This window comes from Bombyx mandarina, chromosome 02 (assembly GCF_030267445.1).
Source record: "Bombyx mandarina strain Sakado chromosome 02, ASM3026744v2".
NCBI lineage: Eukaryota > Metazoa > Arthropoda > Insecta > Lepidoptera > Bombycidae > Bombyx > Bombyx mandarina.
In genome coordinates this window covers 6,982,191-7,001,132 of record NC_143209.1, presented here as the reverse complement: position 1 = coordinate 7,001,132, position 18,942 = coordinate 6,982,191, and the positions used below count along the sequence as shown (strand labels likewise).

At 38.5% G+C, this 18,942-nt stretch overlaps 1 protein-coding gene across 1 annotated transcript in view; it reads right to left on the bottom strand.

Annotated features, from left to right (window-relative positions):
• Positions 1 to 18,942, bottom strand: part of E(Pc) (Enhancer of Polycomb) — a 119,374-nt gene that overhangs the window by 20,294 nt on the left and 80,138 nt on the right. The window contains exons 3-5 of the mRNA XM_089735774.1: positions 2,437 to 2,526; positions 1,735 to 1,883; positions 632 to 744 (exon numbers count right to left, since the gene is read on the bottom strand). Of these exons, the coding sequence (XP_089591900.1) occupies positions 632 to 744; positions 1,735 to 1,883; positions 2,437 to 2,526 (352 nt within the window). The remainder of the gene's footprint in view (positions 1 to 631; positions 745 to 1,734; positions 1,884 to 2,436; positions 2,527 to 18,942) is intronic.

The window sequence follows — 18,942 nt, the reverse complement described above, 5'->3', positions numbered from 1 at the left end:
AGCGGGACGAAAACCGAATTTTTCGGCGTCGGTAGGAGAAAAAAACATTCGTGATTTTATTTTACAGATGCTACAGATCTATGTTTTCATCTGTATAGCCGGCATTATTCGCGCATTCATTAGGTCACAAGGCTTAACATAGAAATGAGTTTTCAAGCGATCATCAAAAACACAATTCGGTTTAATGGCATAGCGAATTTTATTTGAAAGGCATTTTTATGAAAGGCATTAGATAAACTACTTTTTACGTAGAATCCACCGTTATATTTCGGGATATTTAGACAAAATGTGTTCTTTTAATGTATTATGTTTTAGGGCTAATCGTCCCCAGTGGGGTAGGTATTCCGTAGGATAGACCATTCTAATCGGTGCCATCTAGGCGGGCTTCGGATAGCGTGCCGACCGAGAGGGCTGGTGGTCGTGGCGCCGACGACCGCCGGTCCGGCGTCCCGGGGGGGAGGGTGATGGAAGAGATGTGCTCCGCATTAAACGCTTCACTTTCCCCCTTTTTATGAGTTCTGCTGGTTGCTGGTTGTTGAGCGACAGGAGGCTTTAGTCGGTTCGACTCCGACACGCCGGCGGAAGTCCGGCGATTTCCTCCTGAAGAAAAAAAAAGGGCTAATCGTCCCACCTGTTCTTCCTGGTCTGCATCTTTTCAGTCCGTCTTCTGAACGCCAAGTAAGGATTGTTCGATGACTGGCCGGGCCGGTGCTCCGTCTTCACCGATAACACGAGGGGATGTTGCTGCATTCGTAAAGCATCACATTTACACTTTACAAAAAACGAAAAGAAACGTCGTGGCCTAAAGGATGAGACGTCCGGTGCATTTTTTTTTATTGTTTAGATGTGTGGAGGAGCTCACAATCCACCAACGGCTGTCCCACCCTTCAAACCGAAACGCATTACTGCTTCACGGCAGATATAGGCGGGGTGGTGGTACCTACCCGTGCGGACTCACAAGAGGTCCTACCACCAGTAATCGTTCATATAATTCGTATGTAGTGATGCAACGGTGTTCGAATCCCGTAGGCGGGTATCAATTTTTCTAATGAAGTACGTATTACTTAACAAATGTTCACGATTGACTTCCACGGTGAAGGAATAACATCGTGTAATTAAAGTTAAAAACAGTAAAATTATAATTTGCGTAATTACTGATGGTCGGACCTGTTGTGAGTCCGCAGGCGGGCTGTGAGCTCGTCCACCCATATAATCAATAAACAAAAAAATCTAGAATATTTCAATGTAAACTTTAAAAAATAACAATTTCATAGATTTAGGATATCCCTGGTCGGGTTCGTAAGGAAATTATCATCTGGTAATAATGCTAAATATGAAACGAAGAAGTAAGGAACGAAGCACCAGAGGAACCACTTCATTCCTCGTCATTCGTGGTCAAAATAAACGACTAGTTAACCATAGATTAATATTGTCTTTATTGCTTAGTTGGTTGGACGATCTCACAGCCCACCTGATGTTAAGTGGTTACTGGAACCCATAGACATCTACAACGTAAATGCGCCACCCACCTTGAGATATAAGTTCTAAGGTCTCAAGTATAGCTACAACGGCTGCGGCACCCTTCAAACCGAAACGCATTACAGCTTCACGGCAGAAATAGGCAGGGTGGTACCTACCCGTGCGGACTCAAAATACGTCCTACCACCAGTAATTGTACCACCAGTCTCCTGATTGTACGTAAAAGTTTGGTCACTCAAGGACCTAAGGACTCACCGTGTTCAGCCTTTTGTTCAACCAGTAGTCGTACACCGCGATGACCAGATCGTCATTCCGCTCCAGGAGTAGTTTCGCCTCGCTCAGCGTGACTACGGTTTGTCCCGAGCACTTTTCAAGCTTGTCCATCATTTGTTCGAACTTCAGCTCTGTCAAAGGAGAAAGTTTTTTATTTTATTTTAATAATCGCTTGAATTTCCAACGCACCTTACAAAATAGTCGTCTGCCCGGTTTTCAATATATTTTTTTCCTACCTAAGCTGAGAGCCTTGAAAGGCTATTTCAGCGTAACCTAAACTAGTAGGTGAGCTCACGGGGCTCAAGCCTGATGACGTTGCTAACACGAAACCTAGCAAGAGCCGTGTTTTGCAGAATCTACCGCCGGATCGGAAACGCGACCCACTGAGAAGATCCGGCGAGAAACTCAGTGGGCTGTGTCTGTAGGTTAATTTACTCGCTGAGTCCTTCATCGCAAGCGACGGGTTCGACGAGAACGTTGACCGGTGCTTGAGGTACCTAAAAGCACCGTTAGTGGATCCCGAGGATCGCATGATCGCGTTCCACTTGAACCGAATAAGAAGTAACGAGTGAAAACAATTATAGTTTGCCCTCTGTTATTGTTCAGAGTTGTTCTAAAAACCCGATGACACAAGCGTCATCTTCCATTGGTTTTATCATTGGTTTACCTCGACCGGACCGATACCTGTGAGCTCTGGGTGCCTCTGCTGTTTCAGCCACCTCTCGTCCTCCGTGTCGATGTCGTACTCCGGCGTTTCTTGTTCCTCCCATAGCGCTGTAACAAAAAACCAAACAGTTGTTAATAATATTGACACTGGTGGTAGGACCTCTTGTGAGTCCGCACGGGTAGGTACCACCGCCCTGCCTATTTCTGCCGTGAAGCAGTAATGCGTTTCGGTTTGAAGGGCGAGGCAGCCGTTGTATCTATACTTGAGACCTTAGAACTCATGTCTGAAGGTGGGTGACGCATTTACGTTGTAGATTTCTATGGGCTCCAGTAACCACTTAACACCAGGTGGGCATTGAACTCGTCCACCCATCTAAGCAATAAAAATATATATCGTTGGAAATTTATTTGTTCGAATGACATTCCCAAGTTCACGAAACTTAACTACGGATCTACGAGGTTTGTTTCCATTCGGCCAGATCGCCGCGTTAATGACGTGGCGGTAAGAAATAAAATGATATCCCTCCGAGGGTAGATTTTCAGCAGCTAGCGAATCAAACGACGAAGAACTGTAAATTTTAAAACACATAATCAGGAAGTGAAGTATCCGAGCAAAAGCCAAGAAAAAACTTGAGTCACTCATTGTATGATTTTTTTTCTTCGGCTTCTGTAGCGTCCACATCCTCTACCAAACGTAAATCTTTGAATTAATACGCAAAGCAAAAACCTGGTACCCCTTTTTACGAAAATTACCCGGACGGAGGAGTATGAAATTTCCCACACTTGTAGTGAATATAGAGGAGTGCAGAATGAAAATAATTTTTAAAAAATTATAAAAAAAACATTACACACACTACCATGTATTTGACACACACACACACACACACACACACACACATATACTCTTTTGTTTATTGTTCAAGCCTGTGGTCAAACTGAGAATAGATTAATATTATTTGTCTACTATAGTGTAGTCTTGGCGAAATCTGTCATTATATGCAGATAGATATTATTATATACTAAATAATAGTCTTTGACAATATAACCGTAATAATAATGTTCAAATTTATCTATATATTAATACGTGAAGCAAAAACTTTGTATCCCTTTTTACGAAAATTGCGCGGACGGAGGAGTATGAAATTTTCCACACTTATAGAGAATATAGAGCAGAAGTGCACAATGCTAATATTTTTTTTAAATAATGCATAAAAGATATATTAAATCAATAAAGAAAACATTACACACACTACATACCACGAATTTGACGCACACACGCATGCATACTATTTATTGTCACACTTTTGTTCTTGACGTCTGTTGTCAAATTGAGAATAGATTAAATATTGTTTGTCTTTGTTAATATTTGTTATAAGTGTAGTCTTGTCGGAATTTGTGATTATAGAAGTATAAAATACAATCATAATGGTGTACAAACTTACAATTCCAATTAATTATAGTCGAATTTCGACTACTGCGGGACCTCTAGTAATTTCAATTATTTACAGTCGAATTCGAATTTATTTACAGTTCACTACTAAAGAAACTGCTAGTAAATAAATAAAAGAAGTTTCATATTCAACGCGACCCTAAAGGTAGGTTTTCCTGTCGTGTTTTAAGGTCATAGAAAAAAGCCAGACGTGACTAAGCACGCCAAGATCGCGAAAACAGAATATCTTCCACAATTATACTAACTTTAACCGGTTTTTTTTCTTCTCAATACCCTTGTCGGCTGACGAGCATACGGCCCACCCGTTGGTGAGTAGTTATCGTCGTCCATGGACTTCAGCAATGCCAGGGGCAGAGCCAAGCCGCTGCCTACCGTAACATCTATACCGGACTCCGAACCAGAACCCCGTGTTTCGCTAGCCGGACTCTCTCTAACCACTCGACCAGCGAGGCCATTACATTTCTAAGAGCTTTTACGATACACTTTACACTACACTTTTTACTGGTGGTAGGACCCTTTGTGAGTCCGCGCGGGTAGGTACCACCACCCTGCCTAATTCTGCCGTGAAGCAGTAATGCGTTTCGGTTTAAAGTCTGGGGCAGCCGTTGTAACTATACCTGAGACCTTAGAACTTATATCTCGAGGTGGGTGGCGCATTTACGTTGTAGATGTCCATGGGCTCCAGTTACCACTTTACACCAGGTGGGCTGTGAGCTCGTCCACCCATCAAAGCAATAAAAAAAAATTACTAGCAATGCCAAGGGCAGAGCCAAGCTGCTGTCGACCGTCAAATCCGTACCGGACTCGAACCACAACCCCGTGCTTCAGTAGCCGGACTCTCTATAACCACTCGACCAGCGAGGCCATCAAATTTCTAAGAGTTTTTTACGATAGTAACCTTTAATACCATACCAGACGAGGCGCACATTCAAACGATATCAAAATTTCCCTTATTTATATTCAAACATTAACATAACGACAAAGTCAAGGATTCAAAGGTACCTACTATGAAATCATAATGCGTCATCAGTACCTACATACTTTATTATTCGTTTTTAGATTCCATTTTTGTTGAGAAAACTTTTTGTCTTTTACATTAAAAAAAACTGTTTTTTGTGTACTACTTGCGAGCAAGCCAAGTAATTATTTTTGGTCGAACTTACTTCGCATTTAATTTAGTAAGAGAATACCTACTCAGTTCAAAATGCAATCGGGACGTAAAGTATAAATCAATACTTTTTAATTCCTGTGAGTGGTTACCGGAGCCCGTAGACATCTACAACGAAAATGCCCATCTTGAGACAATAGTTCTAAGATCTTAGTTTTAATAATACAACGGCTCCTGCTCCACCCTTCAAACCGAAACGCATTACTGCTTCACGGCCAAAATAGGTGGTGGTACCTACCCGCGCGGACTCGCAAGACGTCCTACCATCAATAAAGCAAGGTATACAAATGTATAGCTGCTTTGCCGCGGCAATAGGGGTGCGACAATGGCATACGCTCGCGTGGGCTCAATACAGTCCCTACTCCAATAAAAGTTATTTTATAACTCAAGTTTATGAATGAACAAAACCTTTTCCCCACTAAACATCAAAAGAAATTACGAAACTTATTAAAAATAAAAAAAGGCTTCCCCGAACGGTCGGCGAAGTAGGTAAATTAATTTTGTACCTGAACACAAAAAAAAAACAGCTGCAAAATGAAATATTAAAACATTTCTATGGCTTTCAGTGAATTTCCTCTCGGGAACATTCCGGTAATCGAAAAGAGTTTGTTTTGCACGACCCGTGTTACTGGGTTGAAGATTTAGGCTATTAACTTTTTTTCTTCGTAAAAAATAAGACCACATTTTTTTTATTTTATAGCTTAGATGTGTGGACGAACTCACAGCCCACCTGGTGTTAAGTGGTTACTGGAGCCCATAGACATTTATAACGTAAATGCGCCACACACCTTGAGATATAAGTTCTAAGGTCTCAGTACAGTTACAACGGCTGCCCCACCCTTCAAACCGAAACGCATTACTGCTTCACGGGAGAAGTAGGCAGGGTGGTGGCACCTACCCGCCGGACTCACAAGACGTCCTACCACCAGTAAAGACTTAAGCGAAGTCGCCCCACATAAAATTAACAACGCAAATTCTCCGCTATTAGGTTGGCAGCCATCTTGAACACGCTTCAGAAGCTCATGGTCTACCTGGTCACCGGAGTCCATAGACAACAGCAACGTAAATGCCGCCACCTACCTTGAGAAACAAGTTCTAAGTTTCGGTTTTATAGAACAACGATTGTCCCAACAATATTTAAGGAAATAAATTGTTTTTTTCCCTCTATTTCTCAAAAGAATTTGGGTGCTTACGTAACTGTCCAGTTGACTACCATTTTGTCTTCTGTGTTTCAACAGATTTTCTTTGTTCTATTTATTTGCTAGGTGTTCCCATGTTTCAACGCTAACAATACTTTTTTAGAGCACAATTCAGGTTGGTTGTTTTTTTTTCGAAATACAGTCAAAATCTGTTATAACGACATCGAAGGGACTGCTCATATTCAGTCGTAAAAACCGATAGTCGTAACAACCGGTGATGTTTAATGTGTATCGTGCAAGTACAAACAAATCGATAGGAAATTATTGGAAAAATATATTTACATAATACGCAATTTTCCTTCTATATTAATTTGTTTTCTTTTTCTTTGCGACATTTTGAAAGTTTCACGAATAACTCCACAAAGTTTTGGTGCGTCTTGTGTATAGATAAGTAACAAACTAACTGAAGAGATATGAAGAAGCGGGCTTTGACTACCGCATGCACGTGTTTTGTTTCTAAGAATTAGAAAAGACCCTACACTAAACTAAATCCTATTGTTTTCTTTCCTGATTTTAAAAGCCATTGAAATCAAATGTGGATACCTATTCAAATTGTTTACAATACAGCTTAGCCGGTCGTTCTAAAAGATCTAATTCTCCGAAATATTCGTTAAATGTGGTCGTTTTATGAGGTATGTCGTTATTACCAATGTCGTAGAAAGCAATATTTTTAATAAGGCGGTCATATGGCATTCAGCCGGGACCTTTGTTCTTGGTTATTATAACCGGCATGTTGTATTAAACGATGTCGCAGTAAACGGTTTTGACTGTATCAACAACACAAAACCAAAAACTACAAATTGTACATCTATTATACATAAAATAAATCGGAATCGTATAGCATCAGTGATTACACGATCGAATTTAGATAAATTTACACGAAAACACTAGTTGATTTAAATTCACTAGTAGTAAGTACAGTCAGTCCGCCTGCCCATTATTTTTGCGTCAAAAGCCTCACCCGTTCCTTTTAAAAAATGGAACACTTTACTGTCGGAATTCGGCTAACTTCGTGCTACGACAGAGCCTAGCCGATGGAGGCGCGTAGACGCCATCTCACTTACCAACCAGCCTTCTTGAAGAGCGGTGCCTCCGTCCTAACAACTATCATTCGTTTTCGTTTGCTAACGTCAAGATAAGACTGCTAAATTGTTTTAAGACGACAAATGTGTTTTGTGTAACCGCTATTTCACTTTGCTCGATCGCCCTAGCTATTCGCCCCTATGATGTCTGATGATGGCATCAATAATGCGATGGCTCCTACATATATAAATACAATACTAGCTGACCCGGCAGACTTCGTAGTGCCTCAATCGATAAATAAAAGACTTAAACTTTTGTATAAAATAAACTTAAAACAAACAAAAGGAATCCGTCCGACGGGGGACACATCAAAAGGAAAAACAAAATTGTTATTTTTATTTAATTCCGAGAATTTTCATATTTATCTACCTTTTAAACCTTCTCTGGACTTCCACAAATAATTTAAGACCAAAAATAGCCAAATCGGTCCAGCCGTTCTCGAGTTTTAGCGAGACTAACGAACAGCAATTCATATTTATATATATAGATAGATTTCTTCTTCTTCTTATGAGCCCACAGGCGTCCACTGCTTTCCATAGGTCTCCCCCAAGCCTCTCTACAAAGACCGGTCCTGCGCTGCCTGCATCCAGCGGATCCCCGCGAACCTCGATAGATGGTCTGTACATCTTGTGGGAGGCCTACCCACGCTACGTCTTCCGGTACGCGGTCGCCACTCAAGAACTTTCTGGCCCCAACGGCCATCTGTTCTACGAGCAATGAGTCCTGCCCACTGCCACTTAATTACGAATAACAATTAAATACATTTAATCCATATAATAAACATATTATGTATGTGGTACATGGTACCTGGAGAACCACGTGTCCCGTGAAATACGAGGAAAACAGAACATCGACTATTTATAGATCTCGTTATACTATGAACACACGATTTGCCTGCTCAGTTTCCTTCAGAGTATAGGACGGTGGCTTCGGTGAACACTAGCCTGTTATTGTTTCATAAATAAATTATTTATAGGATTATATATTATTGAAAAAATTTACGTATTTATGATGATTACAATGAAATTTCTACGGGACCAATCTTTAAGTATATCAAGTATTTCACATTAAAAAGAACCTTTCTCCTATTCTTGTGTAATCGATAAAAAAAATTGGTTATGGTTAATAGATAGAATTTATTCGCTTAGATTGGCATCTAGATTTTGTTAGATTAAAATAAATTCTTTAGCTAGCTATCTGGTTCGATTGGTAAAGAGAGACGTGGAGGAGAATAACCTCACCCAGTAGATTGCCGAAGACCTTAGTAGAATAGTTTAAGTAGGAAAGCGGACCCTGGCACTCTAGACCGGCAAAACGCTAGGAAGAAGAAGAAGAAGGAGAAGTAAATAAATTCTTCAGCTGTGTCGAATAAAATTTGCACCCTCTTGCTAGGATTGAAATTTGTTAACGGTGGACGAACAAGAGAAGTTCGACTTTCGAATCCACAAATAGCATATTTCATATAGCTTACGATGACATAATACGTAAAATTTAGTCTAATCAGATATAAAAGTAATATTTTTCTCAAAAAAGAACCCGCTGTATCTAATCTAGCTCGATTTCATTAACCATGATAAGTATACTCGTAGGTATAGTAACCGGCAAACTTCTTGAACAAATGACCTTGACTGCGCAGAACCGAATTTTAGATCACTTTGGTGGTGAGGGTGAGGCGCAACGGCAGGGGAAATCGTATCGAGCGCGTTATTGGTAGATCAATCGAACCTTGCGTCCCGCACCGCGCCCTCGTTCCGCTTGCTCCCAAAAGTACGCTTGCGTACAGTGAAAAGTCTATCGTTATTCATCGTTAAGTTATTTGTTATAATTGCTTGTTGACTTTGTTGCCATTGCTATATGTTGAGTGTTTGTTGATTTTTTATAAAAAATACACTATGCCGCGACAAACTGGTGTAGTATTCAAAAGAAAGGGTAGAAAAATTGTGTACGACGTATATTGCTTCATTATAAAACAGGGGAAGAATGATATGGAAAAAGTAAAACAGACTTCGGAAGCAAGAAAAATATCAGTGAGTAGTGAGTGGCTCGGAATGAAGCTTACGACGAATTATGAAAGAGCTAGGCTTCAGATGGAAAAAAAAAACAGAAAGTAATCGGAAGCTGGTAATTGAAAAAAGTAACATTCGATTACTACGAATCGAATATCTCCAAAAAATCATTAATTATAGACAAAAAAGAAGACCGAACCGACCGAGTTGTAAACTACACCAATGAGCCCTATGTCGACTCATCACGATGATAGCGACTCGGGTGATGAAAACAGTGATGATGATGATGGTCAAGATTAGGATAACGAAAAAAAAATTACAAATACCAGCTTCGCTTCAACTGAACCAAGACCTGGCAACAGCTCTAGTTTTGACTTAATAGAAGGAATATCTATTTTACCCCAAGATTAAATTATTACAATTATTAACCTATATTTTTTGTTGATGTTCTAATAAATATATAAATAAATACATAATATGTTGATTTTCATAATTTAATAGCATTATGACGCAGAGTAAATAATGTTTTTGCACGTGAGTGTACCATGCGCGAACTTACCCCCACTACGTCGACAAATGCTCAAGAAGTTTGCCGGCTATTATAACAATTTGTAATATGTCCCTAGTATGAAATAAAAGTGTATTCATTTACTATCCTACACATTCTTTTGAACTGGTCTATGCACTCGATTTTTTTGTAACAAAACAATATATCAGCTATTATTCTTCTATTCATTGCGTTGATTCCATTGTTTGTAGTTGACAGGGCCCCTGTATCTCAACAATGTGTTGTTAGTTAGTCAGCAGTACCGGTACAGTATTTAAATTGAAATGAGATTTTCTCTTTTTTTTAACCGCCTTCTTGTTTACCTGCCCCGTACGTATTTTGGTAATGTTTTTTGTCGCAAGCGTTTTCTATTCAAAACAACAAAAATGTGCAAAGCAGCGCGTTCGGGTCAGAATTATGAGGCGTCTTATCTGCCTTTTTCCCCTAACCATTCGCTGGTAACCTAAGGGCCTATTTCAGCGACGTCCGTACGGGTAGATGACCTCACGGACTCAACCTTAGAGGATTTGCTAACACTAGCCCTAGCAAGAGCAGTGCTGCGCTGAATTTACCACCGGGGCGGAATCGCGACCCGGCGAGAAACCCAGTACAGTGATACACGGCTGTATCTGTCGTGAAAAGTTTGCGCGATCTACTTACAGGGATAGGATAGCTGCTATCATGACTGAATCATCGACCCCGTCTTTCACTGGTGGTAAGACCTCTTGTGAGTCTGCACGCGTAGTTACCACCACCCTGCCTATTTCTGCCATGAAGCAGTAATGCGTTTCGGTTTGAAGGGTGGGGCAGCCGTTGTAACTATACTTGAGATCTTAGAACTTATATCTCAAGGTGGGTGGCGCATTTACGTTGTAGATGTCTATGGGCTCCGGTGACCACTTAACACCAGGTGCGCTGTGAGCTCTTCTCGTCTTAGCAACAAATAAAAACTTTCATTTTCATTAAAATCGTTTTTTTTTTTCGATTTCTTTTATCTCTGATAATCATCCTACGATATCACTTTAATTTCCTGAATGACGTATTAGAAAAGGCCTACATCCAGATCTCCTGTGACGTTTGTGATACATAAAACCAACATCACATTTTTATTTTATATAAATTTACGAATCACATTACGTATAAATATTGTCAGTACGCTGAAAGCGATTTCTCAAAGTAAATAGGCAATATATTCTCTAAATATTTAATTTTCTTATTTCACGCGAGCGTAGTATATGAGAATAATAAAAATTGATAAGGTCGTGTTTAAATTCTAAAAAGATCATAACGAGCATGTCGCTTAAATTTTCTACATATGATCATGTAGAAAATTTAAGCGACATGCTCGTTATACATAGTTTGATCATTGAAATGGAAAGTTCGCTGCTGGGCCAGACCACTTGCCGCTTGCCCAGGACAGATGGGCGAAGCCGTACCGGCTCAGTCCGGAGAGGATTGAATAGCGCTACATTTGTCTTCTCTTTTTAAACATATATGTCGACAAACTGGTGGAAAACTTTACTGGTGATAGGACCTCTTGCGAGTCCGCGCGGGTAGGTACCACCACCCTGCCTATTTCTGCCGTGCAGCAGTAATGCGTTTCGGTTTGAAGGGTAGGGCAGCCGTTGTAACTATACTTGAGACCTAAGATGGGTGGCGCATTTACGTTGTAGATGTTTATGGGCTCCAGTAACCAATTAACATCAGGTGGGCTGTGAGCTCGTCCACTCATCTAAGCAATAAAAAAAAAACAAAGTATTGGAACGATCGAATAATTTTTTTTTCCTACCTAAGCGTTGTGAGGCTATGTCAGCGTAACCGGGCGAGTAAGTGAGCTCACGGGGCTCAAACCGAGAGTGTTGCTAAAACTGGCCCTAGCAATAGCAGTGCTTCGCAGAATCTACCACCGGGTCCGAAACGTGACCCACTGAGAAGATCCGGCGAGAAACTCAGTGGGCTGTGTATCTGTGGGTTAATTTACTCGTCGAGCCCTTCATCGCAAGCGACATGTTCGGCGAGGACGGTGACCAGTCGAATAAACAATATTAAATACCAAACAACAGTCATCGCGCAAATGTTCCACCAATACGGAAAACATTAGAAGCACATAAAGGTACAAACATTATATTATAGTACCGCAGGATTCTATTGAATCTTTTCCTAGAACACGTTAGTTCGAATTCGCGTCTCTAGATGGCGTAATATTGTTTGAGTTTACTTTGAAATTGTTCGTTTATTTCAGCTAGGTTTCCTTTTAGACGTCGGACGACTTCTAATGAGCTCGTGGGAGCTTTAAAGTCAGAAATAGTAAGTTATAACCTTAGAGCGTAAGAGTGTCAATATATATTATAGGGACAAAAGATTTAGGTAGTCTATTTCGAGCTTTACTTTGCGTCTGTTGAGTCGAGGAGGAGCTTTTAAAAATATTTCAGCTCCATTTCTTTTAACTTGATTTTTGTCTTGGCTTTTCAGAGCTTTTGTGTTTTATGTGTTGTTGTTGTGAGTTGTTTTTAAAAAAATAGTATTTTCTTCGGTTTTTAACAAAAATCATAGACATCATTAAAGCTGAATCGCAATAAAAAAGTTAACGTGGAGTTCTTTAGAGACGCTGTTTTATGCAAACCGGTAACTACAACAACAACACATAGTTTTGGCAAAATATAATTATCCTATTTATAATCTAATAGAAAATAGATTGTAAAGTTAAAGATGAGATAGAAAAATAAATTTAGATTTTAAAAAGTAAATATTGATCTTATATAAATACTAGCGACCCGCCCTCGCTTCGCTTCGGAAACATTAAAACACACATGAAACCAAAAAAATAAAATAAAAAATAAATTAAAAAAAGTAGCCTATGTTCATCAGGGACAATGTCGGCTTCTAATGGAAAAAGAATTTTTCAAATCGGTCCAGTAGTTTCGGAGCCTATTCGAAACAAACAAACAAACAAATCTTTCCTCTTTATAATATTATAGTATAGATTATTTATAGCGGCCCGCTCCGGCTGCGCTCGGGTCTTTAACAATAATTTCAACGATATTTGACGTTGTTTTATTTTTCTAAATAAAATAACACTTATTGCGGCATAACTATAATAGTTAGACATATGATGCTGTCGCGACACTTTTTGTAAATAATAATGTGTTCTTCAAAGTCGTGGTACATTATTTTATTCTATTATCAGTAGTTTTCGCAGGGCACGCGATGTAAAGGATATTTAACGCAATTTTTTTTCATATTGGGTTACATTATTGGAGTTTTCGTAAAGATCCCAAATTTTTTTCAAAAAAGATGATAGCCTATGTCACTCGGGAATAGTGTAGCTTTCAAACAGGGAAATATTTTTTCAAATCCGTTCAGTAGTTTCGGAGCCTATTCAATAAATACAAACAAACAAACAAATATTTCCTCTTTATAATATTAGTATAGATTATATTTAGATTATACGGTCAAAACCGTTTACTGCGACATCGTTTAATACAACATGCCGGTTATAATAACCTAGAACAAAGGTCCCGGCTGAATGCCATATGACCGCCTTATTAAAAATATTGCTTTCTACGACATTGGTAATAACGACATACCTCATAAAACGACCACATTTAACGAATATTTCGGAGAATTAGATCTTTTAGAACGACCGGCTAAGCTGTATTGTAAACAATTTGAATAGGTATCCACATTTGATTTCAATGGCTTTTAAAATCAGGAAAGAAAACAATAGGATTTAGTTTAGTGTAGGGTCTTTTCTAATTCTTAGAAACAAAACACGTGCATGCGGTAGTCAAAGCCCGCTTCTTCATATCTCTTCAGTTAGTTTGTTACTTACCTATACACAAGACGCACCAAAACTTTGTGGAGTTATTCGTGAAACTTTCAAAATGTCGCAAAGAAAAAGAAAACAAATTAATATAGAAGGAAAATTGCGTATTATGTAAATATATTTTTCCAATAATTCCCTATCGATTTGTTTGTACTTGCACGATACACATTAAACTGTTGTAACATTGACTGTATTGAATACAAGCGACAAATATAACGTGTTTCATTGAATTATGATTATCGTATATGCGGTACGAGTAACGTCATCTTCCGTCAAATAGCAAAAATGAATATAAAAACTACTGAAACATTTCTTTATGGCTCTAAAAAATTGTAGACATTGTACGAGAAATTGTAGACATATCGCCTTTTCGCATTAAAAGTGTACAATTTCCAAAATTATTCGAAACTGAGTTAACATGCGTAAACATTTCGTATCACCAGTATTTTTCTCTTAAGTACTGTCAAAAGAGGGTAGTTTAGTTTTAATTTTTTTTACTTTAATTACCTATATTTTGACTACTATTAACAAAATTAATACGGTACATAATTTTATCTTACTTTAAAAGACAGATAATGTAATTTGTAAAAAAATAAAAAAATAATGTTGCAAATATTAAAAAAACCTTTAAAACACTCTCTCCTGTATAATTAGTCAGTTTTGAGATTACACAGTTTTAATCCGAGAAGACGATATGTTGATCAGCAGAAAAAAGCTATAGATGCACGACCTATACGACATGCGATGAGGGACACCCTCAAGAAGTCAAAGAATTAAAGGAAGAATAGTTACAGTGAAGCCGTACCTTAATTGTCTTAATCCTTTAAATGAGTTTTACATAATCAGCATTACGGTGAAAAGTTTTCATCTATCATGAGCTTTAAGCTCGCGTAACGGTATTATTACAATGGATTATAAGCACCGCTTGTCTAGTATAAGTACACAGTGGGCAGAAACAAAGGTTACCGTTATTAGGAAACTGGAGCAGCATTTCGTTCATACAATTTCTTCGTCTTTATCACAAAGTTACTTAGAACTCACGTCTCAGGGTGGGTGGCGTCATTTACGTTTTTGATGGCTATGGGCTTGTCCACCCATCCAAAGAATTAAAAAAAATAATCTATAATTTGTCTCCTTCTCGAATACTTCACTTCTGAAGGTCGTGTCCCTGAAAGCCCTTCGTGGCTCTTAACTTTACTTATTTTATCGAAAAAGTTGGTACCCGCCTGCGGGATTCGAACACCGGTGCATCGCTACATACGGATGCACCGGACGTCTTATCCTTTAGGCCACGACGACTTCATTTTATAACAAACAATACACGATTCTTCTTACTCTTATTTGGTTTTCTTGAAGAAAACTCATTCATAAATTAAGCTCGCCTATTACGTACGTACCATTAAAATTGTTCCTTTTATGATACGCTTTTTCGTTACAATAAAGTATAAATAAGGACGGTTCCAAGATTACCATAAATAGTTTCATCATTTCCATTGTTATTCGTAACAAAAATGTACCCATTTATTTTTGTTTTATTAATTCTGCATTGTTTGAAACAATGCCAGTCAGTGTATTTAATTCTTTTTCTATTGCTTGTAAACGGTTTATTTTATTGATAATAGTTAAACACAAGGTCGTATAATATAAAATATACCGCAGTGCATCTGAATTGAAACAGAAACAAGTTACTGGTGTTAGGACCTCTTGTGAGTCCACGCGGGTTGGTACCACCGCCCTGCCTATTTCTGCCGTGAAGCAGTAATGCGTTTCGGTTTGAAGCTTATGGCAGCCGCTGTAACTATATTGAGATCTTACAACTTATATCTCAAGGTGGATGGCGCATTTACGTTGTAGATGTCTATGGGCTCCAGTAACCACTTAACACCAGGTGGGTTGTGAGCTCGTCCACCTATCTAAGCAATAAAAAATAAATAAAAAGAAGAGAGTTCGTATCGAATTATGCAGGTTTTAATTATTAAACAATCTTGTGCTTTTACATACATTAACGCGTTACTGCTTCACGGCAGAAATAGGCAGGGTGGTGTTACCTACCCGTGCGGACTAACAAGAGGTTCACAATTGTGCTGATCCTTAACTTTTCTCTTAGAGCAACTATAAACTTACATTCTATTTAACTAGAGCATTTATTTGTTACCGATAAGGAAACAATGTATGACAGATGTTGGCGATAAAAACATTGACTACTGTTTCTTTAATATGTTTGGTGAAACTTAGGAAGGAAGGACACGTCCTGGTGAAGCTGGAAAGGTCTCCGGGCCACCAGTAATCAATTCAAACCTAAAAAAAGGAAGGAAGGTCGTGTTTTGTCATGACGCAATCGAAAAATACTCTCATTATTACCAGAAATCCGAAAAAAGGTGAACATGTTATGAACATATGTTGTATGTACATACATATGTATGTATGTATAATTCCTTGGTATGCTCTACTGAGCCTAAACCTGTCAACAGATTTCAACATATGAGGGTGTCATCATGTTCGTCTCAGTTTGCGAGAGTGACAAATTATTTTTGAATAATAGAATGTTAAGGAGCCATTTAAGATACCACAATCAGACTTTTTAACCGACTTCAAAAGAGGAGGTTATCAATTCGACCATAAATTTTTAATCTATGTATGTTCATCGTATTCTCGAGAATGCTTAAACCAATTCTGATAAGTCTTTTTTAATTTTTTTTTATTCGAAAGACCTACCGAGTGGTTCTGTAATCATAAGGATCAGGATCTGATGATGGGATCCTGGAGAAACCGAGAAATTTCTACAAATTTTTCAAATCGGACCAGTAGTTTTTCAGATTAGCGCGTTCAACCAAACAAACAAACTCTTCAGCTTTATAATAATATAATAATAGATTAGAACACTTAACGAAGGCCCACTAATTACTTCAAAAGCACATCATCAGCTATATTTATTTATTTATTAAGTTGCACCAACAAAGTGGTCACCAATACAAAACATTGACAAATTGACAAAAGTTCATGGCAGATGTCACCTCAATTATAGGTGCAATCGACAGTGCATTAACATCAAAAATAAATAAAAAATATACAGCTAAGATTTGATTACATTTCATTCATTGCTTGCTTAAGATTAATTTAATTAATACATACATATATACACTGATGAATTGGAAACGAAGCAATAGCAATAGACTAATAAGTCGTATTGACGAAAATTATATTAGATCAAGTATATCGGGTAACAGATTCGACCTGGTTGTTTACTTCAACGATTCCGAGAAGTGAAACCGCTTTAGTTGCAAACATACATAGATGATACATTAAGACCTTTCTAAGAAAATCTCGAGTGTAGATTCTATACCTGCCGTATTTTATTATTATACATATTTTATAAAAAATTATAATATATACAGTAATAACTGACCCGGCATACTTCTTAGTGCCTTTATCGATAAATAAAAGGTCTAAACTTTTGTATAAAATAAACTTAAAAAAAAAACAAAAGGAATCCGTCCGACGGGGGACACATCAAAGGGAAAACAAAATTGTTTGTTTTTATATAATTCCGAGCATTTTCATATTTATTCACCCTATAAACCTTCTCTGAACTTCCACGAATAATTCAAGACCAAAATTAGTCAAATCGGTCCAGCCGTTCTCGAGTTTTAGCGAGACTAACGAACAGCAATTCATTTTTATATATGTATATAGAAGAAGAAGAAGAAGATTATTTCTGAGTTTTTATCAATGGAATGGAATGGTTTTTAATTGTATGCTAGCATCAATGTTTTTTACCAACTAATTTAAATTTTACTAGGTAAGTTATTTCTAGAAGTTAAGCGATTATCGTTGTCGATACATACCACAACTTCGTTTTTTTTTTTATTGCTTAGATGGGGGACGAGCTCACAGCCCTCCTGGTATTAAGTGGTTACTGGAGCCCATAGACATCTACAAAGTAAATGCGCCACCCACCTTGAGATATAAGTTCTAAGGTCTCAGTATAGTTACAACGGCTACCCCACCCTTCAAACCGAAACGCATTACTGCTTCACGGCAGAAATAGGCAGGGCGGTGGTACCTACCCGTGCGGACTCACAAGAGGTCCTACCACCAGTTTCAAACTAAAATTTACTAAACTAAACTAAAACTCTACAGACCTTTACTTTATTTCTGCCATCCGGAAGGTAACGGAAGCGTCTAAATAAATACAAAGAGACATGACATTCACTCACACAATGTCTCGAGATTCGATAACCATCGAATAAACATCATCATCATCATAGAGTTCATCCATACTACCTGGAGCCACTGCGGTCATCCACAGTGCGTTTCCAGAGGTCTTTTTTGCCACGTACCATCCGGCTATGGAATGAGCTCCCCTCCACGGTGTTTCCCGAGCGCTATAACATGTCCTTCTTCAAACGAGGCTTGTGGAGAGTATTAAGCGGTAGGCAGCGGCTTGGCTCTGCTCCTGGCATTGCTGAAGTCTATGAGCGACAGTAACAACTCACCATCAGGTGGGCCGTATGCTCGTCTGCCTACAAGGGCAATAAAAAAAAAAAACATTATTGTTGTGTAAATGAAAATTCTGAAGCCATACAAAACTAGACAAACAGTCGCAAACAAGAAACAGGCGAGAGAATCCGTGACGAGAGCCAACCCTATGAATGCACGACTGATTGAATTGCAATTTAATTAGGATACACGTACTGTAGTTTTCAATCGATCCGGCGGCGCTCGATAAATTCAACAACTCTATGGCACAGAGAATAAAGGTGATTATCGTGTGATTTGTTTATTGAGAGGCATAGGGGGTGAGAGCGCGGTGTGGATAGATAGTGTCACTCACGGTGGCTGTATTCATAAGTGAACTAATTATTGGTTTTCAAGTATTTTAAAGTGCAGATTAATAGGATTGTGTATTTCTGCTCCAATACTGTCGCAACTGTTGATATGACGTATTGAAATACAAATATGAAACTTTTGGTTGAGACTGGTTAGTCAATCACTCCCACCGTCGTAACTTCAATGTAGCCAGGTTCAATGTAGTTCAATGTAGGAAGCACATCTGCGAAAAGACCCTACAACTACGAGTTTTAGGCCAGCCAAGGAAAAAAAAGATGTTCAAATTCCAAATTTCATCTCCGTATTGTGGTGGGATTCAATGTAAATTGAATTAATTGTCTTAGCTCACTTAGGCAGAAACTGAGAAGAGGTGAGAATTGTAAAAAAAAACAATTACCATTTAACACGGACCATT